The 20,792-nt window shown below is 38.8% G+C and overlaps 1 protein-coding gene across 1 annotated transcript in view; it reads left to right on the top strand.

Annotated features, from left to right (window-relative positions):
* The first annotated feature begins 1,817 nt into the window (after positions 1-1,817).
* The window catches only part of LOC103472661 (TGF-beta receptor type-2-like), a 32,666-nt gene continuing 13,691 nt past the window's right edge, over positions 1,818-20,792 (top strand). Inside the window, exons 1-4 of the mRNA XM_081612417.1 lie at positions 1,818-2,095; positions 10,044-10,185; positions 12,120-12,313; positions 19,714-20,465. Coding sequence (XP_081468543.1) covers positions 2,020-2,095; positions 10,044-10,185; positions 12,120-12,313; positions 19,714-20,465 — 1,164 coding nt within the window. The 5' untranslated portion in view covers positions 1,818-2,019. The remainder of the gene's footprint in view (positions 2,096-10,043; positions 10,186-12,119; positions 12,314-19,713; positions 20,466-20,792) is intronic.

The raw sequence follows: 20,792 nt of genomic DNA on the forward strand, positions 1-20,792 counted from the left end.
AGACATAAACACGACTCTCCACACCCGCTGACTGAGAGCCAAGAATGAGGGAACACAAAATAACGGAGGCCAGTAAAGTCTTTCCTTTCAGAAAAGACTTTTAAATATAGTTGTACAAATAAAAGTATGCACAAGTATGCTAACAAGAGCTCCTCTTTTAGTTGGGCAATATGATGTTTTTTGTTGGGTTTTTTTGCTGTATGTATGTCATAAAGTAACCCAACAGCTGATGAGAGAGGAAGTTAAGGGAGCAGTCACGTTTTTTCTAAAGAATCACATGCCTTTGGGGTCACAGGGTCAGAGCTCCAGCCTGACGTCACTTCTCGAGCATGCAGAGCGAAAACATGCCAGAGAAGAGATGCAGCAGATGAATAATTTCTGAGTGTTCCTGGGCGCTAAACTCCTCTCTGTGTGTCCTCAACTAAAATAACAAAAGCAAATGAGAGTTAGACAGACGCAGTTCCTTATGCGGGCCTTGAAGGAAACATGAGCACTTCCAGAGGAGCGTGCCAAGCAGTGGACACTAGTAGGCTGAGCTGGCCTACTGTACGCACTCCAAGTCAGCAGGATTCCTTGCTTTTTTACTTGTGTCTCGTTCCCTTTCATTACTACGTATTTAAACTTTTGCTTGTCTGTTTATTCCTTTGTAACTGTGCACCAAACACAATTTTTGATGCACATTTTCGAGATGTCTCGGGGTGCACCGATCCACTTTTTTCACTTCCGACACCTACACAGATATCTGAGGTTTAGTATCGGCCGATACCGATCCAGAAAAAAGTGCAGAATTGACTTAAAATGTTTTATGCTCTTATTTTGAAGTACGATGGGACGTAGTTTGCAAGATGCTCAGTTGTATGACCAAACTGATGTACTGTATACAGACTGCATATTAGTTTATTCAGTGGTTTACACGAACACTAAACAGATACTTCCACCACATTTTTATTTGTATCCATTAGTAGTTTTTTATATATGAACAATGTAGCTTTCTGCACAGGGCACCACTACGGAAAAAAGTAATATTGCACCCAGAATAGTTTTTTCTAATGTTTAGCTGGGAGTTAAACATTCAGAAAGCTGATGTTGGCTGGAGTCGATACAGTATTAAAGGGCTGCTTTATTTTATTTTAAGAAGTTTAACATGTATTTAACTGTCTATAATTCAGCATCTCAACATTTTCAGTGTCTGTGGGGTGACAGAAGGGAGGGTTGCCCTTTAGTTTAGGGCAAACTAAAGGGAAATTTCACCGTTTTATTCAGGGAAATTTGGGCTGCGGTTCCATTTGAAAGTCTGCTTTGTGTGGGTAAACTTTAATTGCCTTATTTCCACTGATTACAGATTCTTTAAAGCACCGTTTGAATTCTGATATCCATTTTTTTTATTGACTTGCCATCCAAAATATTAAGATGTTGTTTGAACCTTACATCAAAATACTAAGTGCATCTCTTTATCGGGAATTGGGTTCTGATATCCATCTTCCCAGGGCCTGGTGTAACTTTGGGTGACCCTGTTACATGGTCTTAAAATGACCATTTCACTATATATGACACCTTTAAATGAAAATATGAATTCTCTTAAGTAAATCTGTTTGTATATACGTGTGTAGCCCAGAAGTGAAGTCTCTAATTAAGCAAGTATGGAGCGTGTAATTTCAAGCCTTTGCTCTACTGGCTCTGAGCTTCTTAATGACATGCTTCAAAACTCTGTGAGCCACAGAAGCATGACTGAGAAGAACAAGAAGAAGGAGAGAGAGAGAGAGAGAGAGAGAGAGAGAGAGGGGGGGGGAACCGTCCAGCCCCTCAGAAGATTTCCTGTCTCAGGAAAGGCGCACATACTGTGAGTCATATAGGGCAAGTCCTGCCTGCCTGGTGTTTACTCTGCTTCTACACCGAGCTGTGAAGTCGCTTTCTGTGGAGGAGCAACAGGCGGCTGGATCCCAGAGAAACTCGGATATTTAACTCCTCTGTCCAGGCTCAATTAATGAAAAAGAAAGGGGGCGTGAGGTCCGGTTCTACATGGAGCTGCTTCGGTTTTCCGTTTTCTGCTGCGGAGCGGTCCTGCTCGGTGTTGTGCTTCTGCCGGTGGAGACGAGTGAGTTAAACTTATTAAAAGTTTGTTCAAGGAGCGAGTTGACTCAAAGTTTCAACAAAGAACTTCCTTATTTTATTTTATTTTTTTTAAAGAAACGTTCAGTCCACTGTGCCTGATGCAAACTTTTATTACAACTGTAAATTAAGTCGGAGAAACTAAACTAAACGCAAAAGTAGCGTAATTCGGACATTTATTGTCTGATCTCAAATCTGTCATCGACTTTTAAAAACTAATCAAATGTTTGAGCTCCTTTAAGATGTTCTCTCATATTTTATGTGTAAAAATGGCTTAATGTCTTACGAAGACGTGACTGACTGCATTTTACGAGACAAAGCTAGTTTGGAGGAGCACGTTTGGTTTGACAGTTTTATCGGTGGTTCCGAAAGTTGCGGTCTTGACAGCCTCGGAATAATCAAAGTAAATACCAGAAATAATTGTGGCAATTGATATGTGTGACCTAAATAGATAAAAATCAAGACAATGAAAGGTCGGTTGGTACCGTTTTTGGAGTATTTAAATCCCTTAGCAGTGGCGTTCACAAAGGTGGGTTTGGGGGGCCTGTGCTGCAGGACCCGCGGTGTGTCACCACCGCTGCTAGCGAATTGCTTATTAGTTTAAACTCCCTCTGAAAACCAGCATAACTGCATTTTTTAATCATTTAAACGCATAATATACCTCAGAAACCATCTTAGCACTACTCCAGGAACTAATATCTACAGTCTTCCTTATGCTCTGGGGTGTAAACACCAGTCAATAGTCTGTCAAGTAGCATTGTATCTGTGCATTTCAGCTTCCTAAGCTGTATTTCTTTCAACTATTTTAGATATTTTATGCTAATAATAATAATAATTAATAATAAAATCTGCACGTTGTGAAAGTTTCTGTGAATTCTCTGGAGTTATGTTCCACGGAAAAATCTACAAACTATCTGTGAAAAGGTGGGAGGGTTTGTTTTATAGATATGGATAGTAGACAAGATTAGATGAGTTGCAACTACAGTCCAGAATGAAATACTCACATTGTGAAACTAATACATTTCTACTATCATGACATTTATGCAAACTTTTAAAGTAGAAATTATGCTGTAACATATTTTTTTCCCAGCTAATAATATTATTATTAGTCATAACAATATTATCAATAGGGCTAATATGCCTTGTCTGTCCATTGTATTTGTATTGGGAAATATTTGCAAACAGTTGAATTGTCTTTATTGTAACCAATGCAACAGTGTAGTAACCCTCTTTCAGCCAGCTGACTGGCAGTGTGAAGCATCAAGTGTGGGAGTATTTTCCTGTGTTAACATGCATCCTAAAGGCGGAAAACACTCTGCTCACTCTCACACGTTTGCAAAATGTCTTTAAGCTATGGGACAGTTATGGCAAAAAGTTTTGGTATACTTTGATATGTCTGGCTGCAGTATCTATAAACTTATTTATGCTAATTTTCTTGTCTTATTTTGGGTAACAATAATGAATGAACTCTCACCCACCTTAGACCTTGTTTTTTATGTAAATCATTTATTTACATACTGATTGTAATACAGTTAATCAGCATTTGTGGTTATTAGTCTGTTCCACTCATTTTCTGGGTCAGAAGCTGGGAATGTACTAGTTGTTGAATGACATTATTCTTTTTACGTTAATTAAACAATCATTTTGAAAGAATAAAATCACCCATTTTCACTCCTTACGTTTCTGAACCCTTAGTATGTCAGAGTTTGGGCCGTGGAGTTTTGTGCATCACTTTGTTTCTCTTTGAGCTCTTTAAAACTTTTTAAATACCGTAATAAAGTTGGATTGGAATAGTTAAGTTTAAGAGGTATACTGCCCCAATTGTTTCCCTGAATTAGAGAAAACAATGGTTAAAACCAGAGATTATACAGCTGCACAACTTGAAACAGGTTCTTTATACACTGAAAGTTGTAAATATTTTTTTTTACATTTTAAATGTACAATAACCAGTATGAGGTCCAGCATGTTGCCTTCAATATCAATGTTATTGTTCCTCAATATAGCTGCACCAAAATAGATATTTTTTGCAGTTTTGAATGGCTTACCTTCACAGCATCCATAATAATAATGTGAACTTTTAGCAATGTATTTTTTGTTTGGATTTTCAAAAAGCAAGGGGTGTATTTATTTCAGTTCAAAATGTACTACAAGAAGAAAAACGGACCTGGATGCTCCTTCAGTCTTATCTAGTTTTGTAGAAAAGAAAAAAAAGTAACATGAGGGGAAACAGACTCTCTTTGTTTGATTGAAAGATGAGCTGCAATCATGTGTTGAATTTTTGAACTTGAACTTTCTGAATTTTCACATTTCTAAGTTAGATAAATTAACAGATAGGTCCTTAAAATGATCATTTTCAATTGTGGGACAAAAGAAGGTGTCCCACAAAAGCCAAACTTTCATAAAAAACAAAAAGACTTTGTATTTCTCAAATTAAACTGTTTGTATCTGAGTAAATCAGAAATATGCAACCTCCTTCAGCAAAAACGTTCATGCAGTCGCACCAGAACATCTTTGTTGGTTTGTGAAATTTGTTGTCAGCTTTTGTTACAAACAGTAGTTATCACTGAGAGCATCCATTATCCGGTTTTCCAACTTAACCCTGAGACAAGGTTAAGTTTGATGTGATTCCCAGATTGCCACGTTCGGAGATCAGTAGAGCGCAGCGTCAGAAGCCATGAGAGTTTGTTCCTGGTTCGCTGCTCTTCACTTCATCACAGTCAGTTTGATTGTGTTTACCTTGGAAATAACCAGAAGTTATTTTGAGCCCCACTGAAGGAAACCCAAGTACCACATTCTGAGAACAGCGACCCTACTGAAAAATAAACAGCATATATAGTTTAAATTTGGCTAATCATGCTTTTAAGTATGGTTAAAGATTATTTCACTGAATAAATCTTTTGCTATCACATTAACAAGCAGAAATAACTTGTCAAACATCTGAACCTGACTTAAATGCTTCAAAATAAGATGCTATCAGTTACACACAGTATAATATTTTACTTTTACTGGATCTAAATGTGCTAATCCAAATATCTAAATGTGGGGGTATGTAACATGTACATAAAAACGTTTTTACGTATTTGTTAAAATTGTTACCATGTCGTGACAGTATATTATGAGACAGATAATCTGTGAACTGCTCCACCTCCTCCCAGTGCTGCTCCTGCCATCTCTCAGTCAAAAACAACCAATTAGAGCCAGGAGGAGTGTCTTTGTGCTGTCAATCACACTTGTGTACATGCTGCTAAATGTGCTAATGGAGGAGAAACAGCATACCGTTACAAGAAAGACATTCATCTGTCAACAGTGACCATGCTAACTAGCCTCAGCGGTCAGAACGGGCTCCATGTTTGGTGAACCAGCTGTGAGCGGCATATACACGGGTCTGATTGACAGCTCTAGGACCTCCCTCCAGCTCTGACTGGTCATTTCTGATTGATTTATATAGTTAACACTAGGAGAAGACAGATAAACTCCTTTTATTTTCACAGATTATCAGTATTATACTGTCATGACATAGTCACAGTTTTCACAAATATTAAAAAAAAAACACACACACAAAAAAAACAGATTTTTATACGTTACATACTCCGGCTTGTTGTGCTGGTCACAGCCCTCTGCATGACAGGTCATCCACTACGGCATGTGGTTTAGGAGTCTGCTCCCAAGCTCACATTTGCTATATAATTTTCAAGACAAAGGTGAAATTCTCTTTACTCATCATGTCCCAAATGACCTAACGTCCTAGCGTACCAAAGTTCACACTGCCTAACCGCATGCTGGGTTCCTCAACTACACCTAAGTGTTACACCAAGTGAAATGTTTGTGGAGCCTTTCTGCTCCTCCTTATCGTCCTGTCTGTCTTATCTTTGACCAAGTCGCTCTGCTGCCAGGAAGTTTTACCTTCATCTGTCTCAGACTCAGTCCCAGCGGCACCAAGTAGCTCTGGCTGCTACTAATCCCCTTTCCCCCCACTACTCTGCAATTATATGCAGCCCTGGGTGACAATTACCACCATTCATCCCTTCCACAGCCCGCCTCCTGGGTTAAAATGACATGCTCTTTGAGAGGAGCTGCTCTAATGATATAATTACTTGAGCTCAGCCACCTTCCTACTACTCAGGAATGGGCTTTCATCCCCCCCGTCCCTCATTTTCGTTGCTGATCCACTTCAAAAAAAACACTTCTCGAAGCCCACGGGGCAGAAATTTAAATTGCTAAGTCATTTAGTTTAGTCTGGAGTTCAAGTGATGCTTTTTGACTTTGGGAGTTTGTTCAGCAGAGATGAGCTCAGAAATATCTCTCTGCAATTTCCTGTGACAGGTTTTTTTTGTAAAACAGGATGTCAGGATGCATTTCAGTGCAAACTTTCCTGCTCTTCCCTTTTTTCTTTTTTTTTTTTTTTCTTTTGCAGAAGCTGTGCTCTTTTACCGTAAGCCCACCCTGCAGCGTGGCTGAGCTGACACAGAGAGATTTTTGTACCACGTTTCAGGAGCATACTCTGAAATCGGTGTGAAGACGTTCGGCTGCCAAAACGCATGCTTTCGCTTGCACTTCCCAACCTGAAAAACATCTGGTCATGTGATCAGCCATGTATGCTTTGCAACCTTCACACGGAGCTCTTAAAAACCTGCACGTAGATGGAAACAAACCTACTTATTCTCAGTATGGCTGCGCATCGAATTCATTGGTTCGTGAGCAGATGGTTTCCTGTACACAGAGTCAGGATACAGCTGAAGTAGTGTGGTTGTGCGAATTTCCTTTAGCAGACTTTTGCTTTTTAAATTGTCTCTCGATGTGTCTTACTTCCCAGCACAGACAGTAGGAAGTAATATAGCTTCTCTGCATGGCTTGCTTTCTCACCAACTGCCCTTTAACCTGTAACCTGGTAAACATTTTTTTTTTTTTTACATTTTCTAATGTTAAAACCCCAAATGTCGATGTCGTATTTTTGATGGTATGAAATTAAGTACAGTTGTGAGTAATTTGGAAAGAAAACAGTCCCTTGTTTCATTTATTTTATTTTATTTTTTCACAAATAAAGTGAAGTGTTGCAGTATTTATATCGCGGTGTACTACAGTACAGTGTTACTGTACTTTAGTCAGTACAGTAACATCAATGAGTCTATGCAGCTGTAGCTGCAGCTGCAAGTACAGCTGCATAGACTCTTTTGCTGTTCGTTTCCGTCAGCTTTGCTCATCTACAGACTGAACTTTTTTCTTGCTTAATCTTGTTTGCAAAATTGCTCAATTCTCAAGCTTTACCATCACTTCTCAAAGAGCTCTGGCTCCTATTTTTTTTTCTAGCATTCTTCTCATATCAGAGGTGATAGTGTAGCTCAATCTCAAGTACTTTTCAACAGATTTTCTTCCAGTGTTGCACCGTATTTAGCCTCATCCATATTCAAATCAGCTCTGACAAGCTTCCTCATTTTTTCTACAGAAAACCACTCGCCCAACTGCCACCAGCTTGTTTCACAATGACAATGTCGAACTCCCTGATATGTGTTTGTGTTGGTCTAGTTTTTCTCTACTCATCGTATTTTGACTTCTTCAGAATCGGCTCCGTTGGTCGTATTTGTGTGGCCAAACAATTCATTTGGCTATGGTTTCACCAATCAGTGTGCAGACATGAAGTATAAATATATAAACTTACATATGAACTCTACATATAAAATATTAATTGGAAACACATGTACAATGTGAATGTACAGCTAATGTTTATATGTGATAATAGTGCAAATATGTCTATTTTTGCACAGCTGACTGCTCAGGCTGGAAGGTTTCTGTTTAATGTGTTCGTTAGAGAAACAGCCTGGGGGAAGAAACGGTTTCTGTGGCGGCTGGTTTTAGCAAATAATCCTCTGTAGTAGCACGAAGGTGAGGGTAAAAGTCTAAGTGGTTTGTGTCCAGGACGTGTGGGGTCTGCAGAAATATTAGCTTCCCTTTTCCTGACCCTCCACTTGTACTAGTCCAAGCTGATGATACGATCAGCCGCAGTGATCTCCTCTGCAGATGTGATTGCTCTTTGAAGTTTGGGCCCGTCCTGTTTTGTAGCTGAGGCAAACCACACAGTGATGGATGAAGCGGACACAAGTGTAAATGTTGGTTTCATCTCCCCAGAGCAGCTTCTTCCCCATGTTTGCTCATAACCCCTGAAGGCATGTTGCTTTCAAACCTAAGTTTAGAAAGCAGTATTTTATTTTCCTGCAACTTCACAAATAAGCGTCTCTTCGTGTTGGTCTGTCCCGAATTAGCCCAATAAAATACATTTAAATTCCCAGCTGTAATTAGACAAAATGTGACAAAGGGTATGAATATTTATGCAAGACGCCAAATCACATTATAAAATAAGGGAAAGTCAGTTAAGCACAATGTATGTTGCTCATGACCTTTATTGGCACAGCAAACTGAAAATGTTAAATTAGAAGCATAATCTCATACTAAACAAATTGCTGCAGTTTGCTGACGATGAGTTTTAGGGATTCTTTGACCTTTCCATCCAGCATCGTTTGTCACGAGGCTGGATATTATTCTGTTTTTGCTCTGACTAAAGTTACAGACAACGATAGTACCGTATTTTCCGAACCTTTATATCAAAAAACGTCAGCGCGCTTACAATCTGGACCGCGTAATTCTGGAGTAAAACAGCGCCCTCTAGTGAATTAATACGGATTGACTCTGGATGTGCTGACTGATCTCGAAGCGATTCTGTGCGGTACAAGACGCTCACGGCGCTCTGTCAAAATATTTTAGTTACCGTACATCACATCACGGCCACCGTAGTCAGGAGCGTCGCGGAGTAATACGTGCTGTGCTTTGCCTGACTGACTCATCTGACTGTTTTGTTTCGCTTAATGCGCCTTGCAGTCCGATGTGCTTTATTTATGGAAAAAGATCGAAAATAGATCATCCATTAACAGTGCGCCTTATAATCTGGTGCGACTTGGAGTGTGGAAAATACAGGAGTTATTTTCTTGAAGATTAGAAAACATGTTCCAAGACATGTTCTCTCGTCTTGTTCGTTTTGAAGTGAAATTGGACATTAAAATTGAAGTCATAGTTAGCAGTCTTCTAAAGCCTGACCAGTTCTTTAAAAAAGTAAAGTATGCTAAAGTCTTATATAAGTTGTCATTAATTGTGGCACCAGTGATTTAAAAAAAAAAAAAAACATTTTCTCATTTAGTTTTTTCTCCACTGTGGATAAAAGTACTCAAATTAAGGGCTTTTCTACATTTGTTTGGTGAGATTACTCCATTTTAGTAGAAGATGAAAATAATTCTAATCTTTAAAAAAAAATCTTTACCTGCGGTTGCAGTGAATATTAATTAATCATGGATGATTTTTAGGGATAAGAGGTCTTATGATGACCAAATAATCTGGCTATTTTAATGTTTTTGTCTTGGAAAAATATGCATATTTTTTCCTCCTTTCTCCAATCACTCACGATCACCAATTACATTCTTTTGTTTGCTTTAATAGTTCCTTGGCACAACACATATTTAAATGGGGGAGCCGACTCATCGGAATGACAAATTAAAGGCTTCCCAGCCAGCAGATGGCTTTGCTTTTCCTCTGTTTGTTGTACTTACCCGTCTGGCAGTTGTCTCAGGTCTTAGGTGATTATCAAGCCCGCAGGCGCTCATCACACAATCCAGTCTGTCTGACTGATCTGAACGTGCCTGCTGGCAAAGTCAAGTCCGAACAAGATCAACAGAGATCTTGGAAAAAATGCGCCCGCCTCCCTACGATTAAATATTTTGGATTTTCTTCTCGCTCTCTTGAATGAATCCACTGGAAGACGAATACCGTTTTTATTTTTATTGCTTTTGTTTTTGTTTGTTTGTTTTGCTTGCAAAACGTGAATGCTGTTTATTTATTTGTGTGTCATCTGGTAACCAATCCAACTTTCTCCATCCTTTATCTCATTTCAGATACCTCCGCGATCGCTATAAAACAGCTGTGCAAGTTTTGTGATTTGCGGGCCACCAACTGTCCCGGCAGGGGAGTCTGCAAGGTGGAATGTGACATTACCGCCATCTGCCCCGAAGATAACGAAGTGTGTGTCAGCATCTGGTAAGCTCTGTTTTCATGATAACTCATCATTTGGGATCTGATTTTCATCTCGGCTCAGTTTATCTGATGTTCGGATATTTGAATCTGAAGCATGTAAAGCTGACAAAAGGCAAAAACAGGAGAAATACTGTAAGGAGTCAAATACTTTTAAGGAAAACGTAGGAGCTCTACTAAAGAGCAAGTTTGGAATAAAGTCAAGCTGGACAAATCTACATATTGCCCATCTAAATTCCTGCTGAGTAATTCTGGATTTGTGATTTCTGAAGGACAATTTAAAGAGGCGCCGCTATCCGTGTACCATTAGCTTTCTGCTAACCTCAGCTCATATCATGACCGCTACATTGGCATTATAGTGAGAAACACCAGCGTAGCCTTAAGCTTTTAACACCAATACAAACCTGCTTCCTGCTGCTTTGCACACCCAGAGTCAGATGTGAGGTCGTTGAATGGTCAGCATGCTTTCATATTCCAGCGTCTTCAGCAAATTGTCCTAAATCCCCTGGATAAAAGAGAAATTTAGAGGCTTCAGGGCAAAAATAAACGCGTTTTTGGGTATATAAAAACCAATTATTGCTTCTTAAGTTTGTTTCTTCTGAATCTGTGAAATATTAGCTTTTTGAGTGGATCATGTAGGACGTTAATGCCGTTTCCAAGGCTGTCATTACCGCAGAGCGAGACAAACGTCATTTTATGAGGGCAGGTGAAGATCGTTTCCTGCCCAGCTTTCAGCATTCTCCTGCATAAAACCAACACAGCATTTCGAGAGAGAGAAAAAAAAGATAATCAGAACAAGAACAGTGGTGGTGTAAGAGTGTGTTTTTCTGCATCAAGACTAGGAAAACCTTTTCACAATTTACCATAAATAAACCATGAAAAGGGCCTCATCTTCCCTCCAAAAGTTGGAAAGAAGAGGAAAAAATAGCAAAAATAAAAGAATTGAATCCTATACATTTTAAAAAACAATATCTATGTATGTTTTTCAATAAAATCTAATGGATTTTTCAATAATTATTGTGAAAAATAAGTTGAAATAATTTCCTGAAAGGCAATTTGACATGCTTATCTTTTGTGATTGGCTGCCAGTCATTCACAAGCTAGCGCAGCAACCAGGAAGTGAACAAGTGAGTTTCTGACATAAAGAAAAATATTGAAGGACTGTCCAGGAGAAAAACCCCTAAGAGCTGCGTGGGTGAAGTAAATGTGTGATTAATATAAAATATTGAACATTTTCTTATAATTAAAAGAGGGCATTGTGGTGGAAAAGTTTTATTATCAGGTCATATATTATGTCAAAAACACCAGATTAATAAAGTCATTACTTTTTACATGATAATAAATTTTCCTCCACAGAATTCATGGCCAACTAAAATCAGAAGGTATGAGGCAGCGTTTATGCTGAACCAAAGTAATAATTCTTGAATAGTGAATAAAAAAAGTGAGGAATAAACATTCTAAAACGTGATGTTTGCATGTTTTGAAGCACTGACTCAGAGGGGCCATGTTTGGGGGCCAATGGCATGGAAATGTTTTGGACTCCAGCAGAAAATGAGGGGTTTTTTAGTGACTTAGTCAAAATCTGGATTTACATGTAATTTAAAAACTGTGGGATTATTAGGCTCAAAAATCCTCCAGCGTGACAGAATTAGAACAATCCTGTAAAAAAGGAGTGGACCAAAAAAGGAAAACTCTGTCCGTTCCTTTCTTGCTATCTCTGTTTTTCCTCATTATTTTCAAAATGAATTTTCCCTTTTTAAAAAAAAGGCAAATTGACATAAAATTTAGTACAACATCTCAGCCCCTTTCCAGCAGGGACACAAGCTGCTTTTTTTTTTTTTGCACAATGTCAAGATGTTTGTTGAAGGCATTTGGACTCTTTAAGGTCATAGGTCACAGGTAATCAATATGCTTTGTTGTCTCTGTTTTCTCTTTCCAAGGCGGAAGAAAGACGACAATGTTACGTTTGAAACGGTTTGTCACGATCCAGCTCTTCCCCTGTACGGCCTGTACCTGGACGATTACAACAACACAAAGTGCATTATGAAGGAGAAAAAGGCCAAAGACTCAAAGTTTTTCATCTGCTCCTGTTCCAACGAGGAGGAGTGCAACGATCACATCATTTTCAACCTAAGTGAGTTGGACATTTTGTCTTCTGTTTTTTTTGTATTTTTAATTTGCTGTTTGCATTTTTGAGATCCTGATGTTGTGTGTGTTTTTTTTTTTAGTTAGATCTCCATGGACACATTTTAAGAATGATTTTTGTGCTTTCACTTTGCCTACGATATATTATGATTCTACTTCGTTTGGCAGCTGAAATAAAGACACTTCTAGACGGGGCAACAATTTTCCAATTTAATATTCTCCAATTTTGATGAACATGTCTAAGTTTTAGTTTTAGTTTTCTGGTTTCAGCTGGCTGGCGTGTCACCCGGTGTGATTGATTGTTTGTCATCGTCGTAGAGATGGTTTTCTGCCTTCTGTATTCAATAAACCAGGAATGCTCCACAAAAAGCAAAAAATCCATATTTTTCTTTTGTGGAACATTCCTTGTAAACTTTTAGTCAATTGTATGTAAAAACTCCCGCTTGGTCATAAATTGCTAAAATATTTAGACCACCAATAAGTATGCCACATCCGAAGTCTTCCCAATCCTCCTCGTCCCGGTTCTGATTGAACTTCAGCGAGTTGTCTTCGCCATGAGAGGGTGAAGGAGCTTGAGCTCTTATGACGAGATTAAAACTAAACATTAAAATTGTTAGCTGAAAAGCCAAAGCAATTAGATGGAACAAGCTGAGAGCTGCAGACGTTATAACTTTAAATTAGTGTAATGAGTCAGTTGGCGTCTACCCTTCAGATTAATTACAGTAATCTGAAGAAGGGTTCGGTTTATAGGGTTACTTGTTTTAAAAGTTGTAAAATACCCGTACGACTTGATCTACTTTGCTCTTCTTCTGATTGTAAGTGAATCATCTTGTAATCACTCAATAATCACAGCAACAGGTAAACTGATATATTCGTCACTGTCGGCTCGTCGTGTAAAGTGTCACGCCAGAATGTCAGCATGTTCGTACTGTGAGGCTGTGTCTCTCTGATTACAAACCGCCTCAGGACACGCCTTTCCTTCTTGTCTCCGGTTGGCGCTGGAATCTCCTGTATTTTTACTGCAGCATCTCTGCAGTAACAGCGTAGCGGTGGATTTCTGAGACCTGGCTTGGAACAGCAGAGAGCACAAATTAGAAGCATCTGTGGAGTGCAAAGCACGTCATGGAAATGCGTTCGCGTACTCTCGAGAATGTCTGAGCAGTCTCTGTAACTTTTCAGTGAGTAGAGATGGGTGTTGCTGCAATGAAGGCTGTGGTGATTAAATGTGAGTTAGTAAGTAACGATTCCAGTAAGTTTCAGTGAATCTGGCTTGTTGCTTTTTTTTTTTTTTTTTTTTTTAGAATTTTTATTAGAGCCGAAAGAAGGAAAAAAATACATACATATATTTGAACTTACATACACATGTAAACACAATACCTCTCATTTTGAACACATGGTGATCGATACACAGTGCAATAATAGAGGCATTGTACAGAAATAAAAGTTCCGAAGTTACGATCCAACAGTTTCAGCTTCCCACCCAACCCTCCTCCAACCCTCAAAAAAAAAACAACAACATTCCCCCCACCATCTCAGCTCAACGTCAACCTGATAGAAGAGAAAATAAACAAATAATTGTTGCTTTTTAACCAGTGGTTAATTTTGTTAGGCATCCACAGAACACAGAATTCTTAAAATCTTTATCTCATCGTCTAATGTTTGTTGTTCTCAAAGAAAAATACAAGTGCGATATGTGTGTATTTATTTTATATATATTTATGTATGCATTTAATTTCAATTTAACTCTTTTTAGGTGCTTTTAGCTGACATTTACAGATAGTTTGATGGTTTAGAAACAAGAAAAGCAGACAATTGAAGGACAAAAATGTCCAGTTTAAAAACTCTCCACAGTAGACGAAGAGTTTTCAAGTTATTTCTAGGAACCTTAGAGAAGCATCGATCCTCAGTAGTTCATCCACTTCATCACACGTTTTATTAGCTTTTAGGGAATCAGTTTGTTGGTGTTGGAAAGTGTCGAGTTGGTGTTTTTGGTAGATTTAACTGAAGAAACTGCAACTAACTGTGTTTTTGTGGCAGCCTGTTTTTGTTGTTTGTCTGCCTCTTGTTTCAAGGACACACAAAGACAGAATGCCACAAGAAAATAATATTTCAGCATCTATGCATGGGACACTTTAGCACACACTGTTTGATTATCAGATAAACCGAACTGCTGTTGATTTTTATCGGACATGTTACACATATTGAGCATATATCCAACAGAATCAACACAACTTAAATTATCACAGCAATTTTACCGTGACTCCATCTCTATGTTATGAAGATGTTTTGCGTATCTTGGCATTTAAAATACCAGAAATTGACACAGTCATAGATCATTGAAATTTCATCCCAAGACGGCCAGTTGATCCTTAAATATGGAAAAAGTAAATAGAAATAAAACCAAACTGTGCAATGTTGAAGCAGCAGAACGTTCGACTCCACACAACTGATCCCAACTCACAAGCACTATTTGGAATGGGAGTGCAACTAAAACAAAATACTTGCTGTGAAAACATGACAGGACTTGACTTGAAGACTATTGATTTGTAGCTCTGCTTTCTGATATGTATAGACACAAAACTGGTTCAGTATTGGAACCTTTTAATGGCTGAATGATTCATAAACCTCAGATAACTGGCTGAACAAGTGAGAGGGAAAAAAACTGTCCTGTGAAAATTGGTGCTGGATTACAAATGAGAACATTCAGAAGGCCAGGAGAAAATGAACAGTGTTGTCATCATTTGGAGAAAAGAAAAATGACCGTATTTTCCGGACTATAAGCCGCATGGTTCAAAGCTTAGCAAAAAAGTAGCGGCTTGGAGTCCAGAAAATACGGTATTACAAATGCAATATTCTTAAAAATAAGATTCTCAGCATCCAGTGTAAGTGTATTCTCCTGATGCAACACAAATAGCTACAAATGAGCTCAAGAGCTCATAAAACGTAATCCGTAACACAAATTTATCTGTGTCCTTGTAAAAAAAAAACCTAAACAGTTGAAGAAGTTTAAACGTCAAGGGGGAAGTTCTCTCAGCAGACAGACTGCAGGCGGGTGGGCTTTTTTCATGAAACTCCAGAGCAAACATGCCACAACACATCCCTGTTAGACAGCTGATAGTCTAAACAGTTGTTCCATAGAAAGGGACCGACATGCTTCTTCTTTTTTCTTTTTTTTGTAGACGTGGCATATTGGCTGACTGAACTGAATGTCTACGCTCATTATGTTCTGCGAATAGCAGAGTAGGCGTGGCAAACTGTAACAGTTGCATAGAAGACGGGAAAGAGCGACATTTGAAGTTCAAAGTTAATTCATTAGAAAATGATGAGAAGATGATCGTGGAAAGGTCAGCCAAAAATCTGAAGTTGGCGAGCGCTAATTTCACAAGCATGTTTTAATGGGGGAACTGCATGTCATTAAAAACACAAATAAAAGTTAAATCTGATTACAAGTTGTGTGGCAAACAATTACCATTTTAATTTTGTTGGCAAATGAATGCTCTTGAATTAAACTACTTTGAAACAAAAACAAAAGGTTTTTTACCCCCTTGTTAGCCAAAGACATCGCAACGAAAAGTAAAATTTTTGCCTCAAAAGTCCTCGGAATTTCAAAGTTATGGACGTTTGTGACGTCAAAACTGTTTGTGTGGCTGAACGTTGGGAATATTGTGTGTTTTGTACTTTTAAGGATTGATGTGCAATGTCAGCCGTTAAGAGCCACCGTGGCGCTCCTGCAGCAAACACCGAGCATTCTTACAATACAATGCCGTGAAAAGCTGCAAAATGAAAAAGGAAAACAGTGCTCTCTATTGTACAATCATTAGATTTGACCACAGCCACACCTGGAAAGATTACAGCTGTCAAATGGCTGCTTTCTTGCAAACTTACTCACCCAGTTTTAAGCTTGTTTGGGGTTTTTGTACATCATGATTGATGAACTCTTATTCCTCTAAACACAACATCCATCTTCTCCCCTGTTCACCTTTTAACTAAGTCTACATTGTGCCTTTTATAACATTTTATTTTCAGCATTTGCCATTGAATATTGTAGCATATTTTGACTTCTTTTTCATTTTAGAGATTTCATAACTTCAGCTGTTTTTAATCAGCCTCTGTCTCAAAGTTAAAATTAACCAACTGTGGAATGAATTAACTACACCAAATGTCACTTTTAAAGGTCAGATTACAAACCCATAAACCATTCCTTTTTATAGTGAAGGCTTTTTAAATTAGCAAGTGTAAACAACTTTTAATTTAAGGTAAAATACGAACTTTATGACACCAATTTGATCTTATGCAACATTATGTAACATTGACACGCAGGCCTGCTAACGTCGTAGACAACAACTTGAGGGTTTTTCTCAAATGTCTGCGTCAGGAGGCACAGTGACAGGTTGTTGTGTAAAAAAAAACCTTCTCACTCTGCGAAAGTCAAAACAAACTGTCTGTCTGGGGCCCTGCAGAGGATTTCAGACATGCGGTTTCCTGTTTAGAAAAAAGGAGAAAAAAAATTATAGAGCGCTCGAGGGCTTGGTCTGTGGAGGCAGAGAGATGAGTTTTACATTAATATTACTACCTTGTTCAAGACTGACTCTAGGCCCGTTGTCTCACAGTGTCCTCCAAAAAAATGTATTCTTGTCATTTATTGTAACAAATGGAATATGTTAAGATATGTTGTTGTTGTTGTTTTTGCACTTTATGTTTGCAGCAGCAAAAAGTGACGTCAAAACATGAAGATCTCTTAATGTAAAGTATTAAAAGTCAGTTTGAACCTAATCAAACTGGAAAGAGTTGCCACTCCTTACTTGTACTGACGTACTCTTATGCATCCCGTTTTATGACTGCAACTTCAAAATGTATAACTATAAATGCAGCAAATGGCGCTGTTTGCCAAAACAGTCGCAGGTTCCAGACACACCCTCTCCAAGCGTACAAAAATACAACAAATTCTATAAAGAGGCACAATATGCGGTCGGCTGGGTCGGGGTTTGGAGTTGTTTTTGGATCTGTGGTCCAGACGTTAATTTAAATGGACATTCCACAACCAAAGAGCAGTTCCTCCGCTGACCTAAGAGTACTGTTGTGCTCTTAGCTGGACACATGAGCATACCGCAAGCAGATCCGAATTTGCAATTTGTAACCTGTGTAAAACGGATGATAATTGTGCTAATCAAAAGGGAAAAAAAAGGGGAAAGCGGGGGTTGGTAAAAAGTCATGTTTTCATTACGATCCCCATCAGATGGAGTTCCAAGGACAAAATCCTTCACTTGCACTAGTTAAATGTCCGTCTTTTCAAGCGTTTCAGAGAATATCCATCTCGATGAAACTTAGTGGGATGTATTCTCTACTGATGAGTACCTAAAGAGGTCTAAAGTAACACACTGGGAGGATTATTCATGAAATGTTCCTGCAACCAAAGGACCATCAGCTGCATGATATATTAAGTCCATACAGAAAGAGTTCTTATGCATACACACTCCAGTATGGGGGGGGAAATCTGCAAAGATCAAGGAGCCTGAGGGGAAGACAAAAAGAACTGTGTCTCAAATTGGGACATAGTTTGAGTGATTAAAGCAACAAACATAAACATCTACAAACGCTCCAAAATCCCAGTGTAAACAGTTTAGCCTCTTTCATTTTTCCTCTTCAATTATATTGACAATCAAAACAGACATGCTTATAAAATAAAACTTTTCTGCAGTAAAGGCAAAGTCTGTGGCCAGATTAGCAGAACTTCCCGGTAATAACTATTATTATGGTTTGAGTATGTGGACAATGCCCTAACTCCTGTTCTCCATTGTGTACCAATAGAAATCTTTACCTTATATTTAAAGACGCGTAACAACAAAGATCACAATATTTCACATTTGCATTCTACAACACAGTAACAGTAACTCTTTTTCTACTGACAATTTCTTTAAGTTTATGTTTCTGTTATGAAGTTATGACGTGCATCAGATTACTCCCTGAACATCTTTAGTTTGACAAAGTGGAGATTAACTTTCCAAGCTGCAGCTAAACATCAGTACTACCCACAAAAACTGTGAATGAACAGAAGAGGTCTGTTTCAGGAAAACTGCAATTTTACCTTAATTAACTGATAAAAACGCTCGTTTAGGAAAAGTATAATTTACTGTAATCAGTTATAAGAAAGGACAGTGTAATTATCTGTAATTAATTAGCATAAAAGTATTACATTAAATACATTTCCAAAGTTAATGAACCCAAGGGCAGAACAGCAATATGAATGAACAGTAGCACCTGCATTTTTCTGAAAATGAGAGCCATAAAAGAACTGACAAACATAGAATAAATGACTACGATAGCTAAAAAAAAATGCAATTTATGATCAATTTCAGGGAAGTTAGTTAGCTGAATTGCTGTTCGCACAAGAATTTATAGTTGTTTACAGTCAAAACTTGTATGAAACCATTTAGTTACCTTAATGTTGGACAGTATTGGTAGAAAACTATTTTGTCCTGCTTGTTATTCATGACATATGGAGAGCACAGCAGAATATTCTCACAAGTAGCAGGAAAAGCCTGACGTTGGGCTCGTTCCGAACAAGATAGACGTTTGAAATTGAATCAAAAAGAGACTAAAACAGTATTTGTCTAAAGGTGCGAACTGTTGCGACGTGGTTAACAAACTTTTTCTGTTTTTACACATATTACACTGAAAGTGGAAAAAGGTGAACAGGCTATGATCACTTTCTGGAATCTACAGATTGTTTGGTAACGCTTTATCTGGTGTGTGCATAAGACTGACATGACGCTGTAATAAACATAACACTTGTCATGAACAGGAATGACTCTTCATAAATGTTAACAACTGTTGTCATGAAGTGTCATTTGGTAAATAATGACAATTTCAATGCAAAGTTCCATTAAAACTTGCATTAGAAGTAAATTAAAAGTGTCAACTTTGCATTAAAAGTGTCATTATTTATCCAATGACACTTCATGACAATAGTTGTAGACATTCCTGAAGACTTCTTCATGTTTATGACAGGTGTTATGTCAGTCTTATCCACACCCCTTCAAATAAAGTGTTACTGATTATTTTATATTAATGCTTTAATGAAATTATGTATTTATTTATTTGATTTTATTTTTGTGGCACTAGTGGCCTTTATTCGTTATTAGCTTGACAGGAAGAAAGCTAGCGAGGGAAGCAGAGGATATGCAGTAAATGGGCCAGGAACCGAACCTGAGACAGCTGCACACACTCTACCGGCACACACTCTACCGCTGATCCACCTGGCGCCCTTTGAACTTGAAATTTTAAACAAAAAGTTGACACAATACTAAAGTGTAGTTATAAAGTCAGTTTTATCTGGAGATGGATTCATCCAGAGTATTGATGTGCTTATCCTCTCTGTCTCCGTCACAGATTCTCAGGTTGGGCCCGTCATCCTGGTCAGCCTGGTGCCTCTTCTGGTCATAGCAATTTTTGTCATCACTTCGTTCTACTGTTACCGGGTCTACAGTCAACAGCAAAACCCGCGCAAGCCACTGGACAACACCGACAAGCACCCCATCATAGACAACGAGGGTTCAGACAGCAGCTCCACGCACGCCAACAACCTGAACCACAACACCGAGCTCCTGCCCATCGAGCTGGACGTTCTGGTCGGCAAGGGCCGCTTTGCCGAGGTCTACAAAGCCAAGCTCAAGCAAGGCTCGTCGGTCCGGGAGGAGCACGGCTTTGAAACGGTGGCAGTCAAGATCTTCCAGTTCGAGGAGTACGCCTCCTGGAAGAACGAGAAGGACATTTTCTCAGACGCGGACCTGAGGCATGAGAACGTGCTTCACTTCCTGACGGCCGAGGAGAGGAAGGGGCAGAGGCAGTACTGGCTGATCACGGCTTACCACCCACTGGGGAACCTCCAAGAGTACCTAACCAATCACATCATCTCCTGGCCAGACTTGTGGCTGCTGGGGAGCTCGCTGGCCCGTGTGGTGGCACACCTGCACAGTGACCGCACTTCCTGCGGCCGCTGCAAGGTTCCCATCGCTCACAGGGACATTAAAAGCTCAAATATACTCGTGAAAAAGGACATGACCTGCTGCCTGTGTGACTTTGGCCTCGCACTTCGACTGGACAACTCTCTGTCTGTGGACGAGCTGGCCAACAGCGGACAGGTAAGACCTCCTGCTCCTTGATTCATCGTTTAATTTCAGCTCCAAGATCTCTCGCTGTGCTTAGTTTTGCTATTTAATGTGATTGATTATGTGAAGAAAAAGCAGTGCATAATTGTGACGCTGAAGGAAAATTCCGTATGGCTTTCAAAATTTGAGGGAATCAAAATCTTATACTTGTGAATTAATTTGTTTTCCAGCTCCCTTTACTCTGATTGCCCTAAATAAAATCTAGTCATAAGAGCAAGGAACACAGTAGACAAAAAGTGGAAACATTTAAATTAAGTCTAGGTTTCAGGATGCAAACAATTAATAAACTTACAATTAATT

Source organism: Poecilia reticulata, chromosome 11 (assembly GCF_904066995.2).
Source record: "Poecilia reticulata chromosome 11, P_reticulata-male-v2, whole genome shotgun sequence".
Taxonomy (NCBI): domain Eukaryota; kingdom Metazoa; phylum Chordata; class Actinopteri; order Cyprinodontiformes; family Poeciliidae; genus Poecilia; species Poecilia reticulata.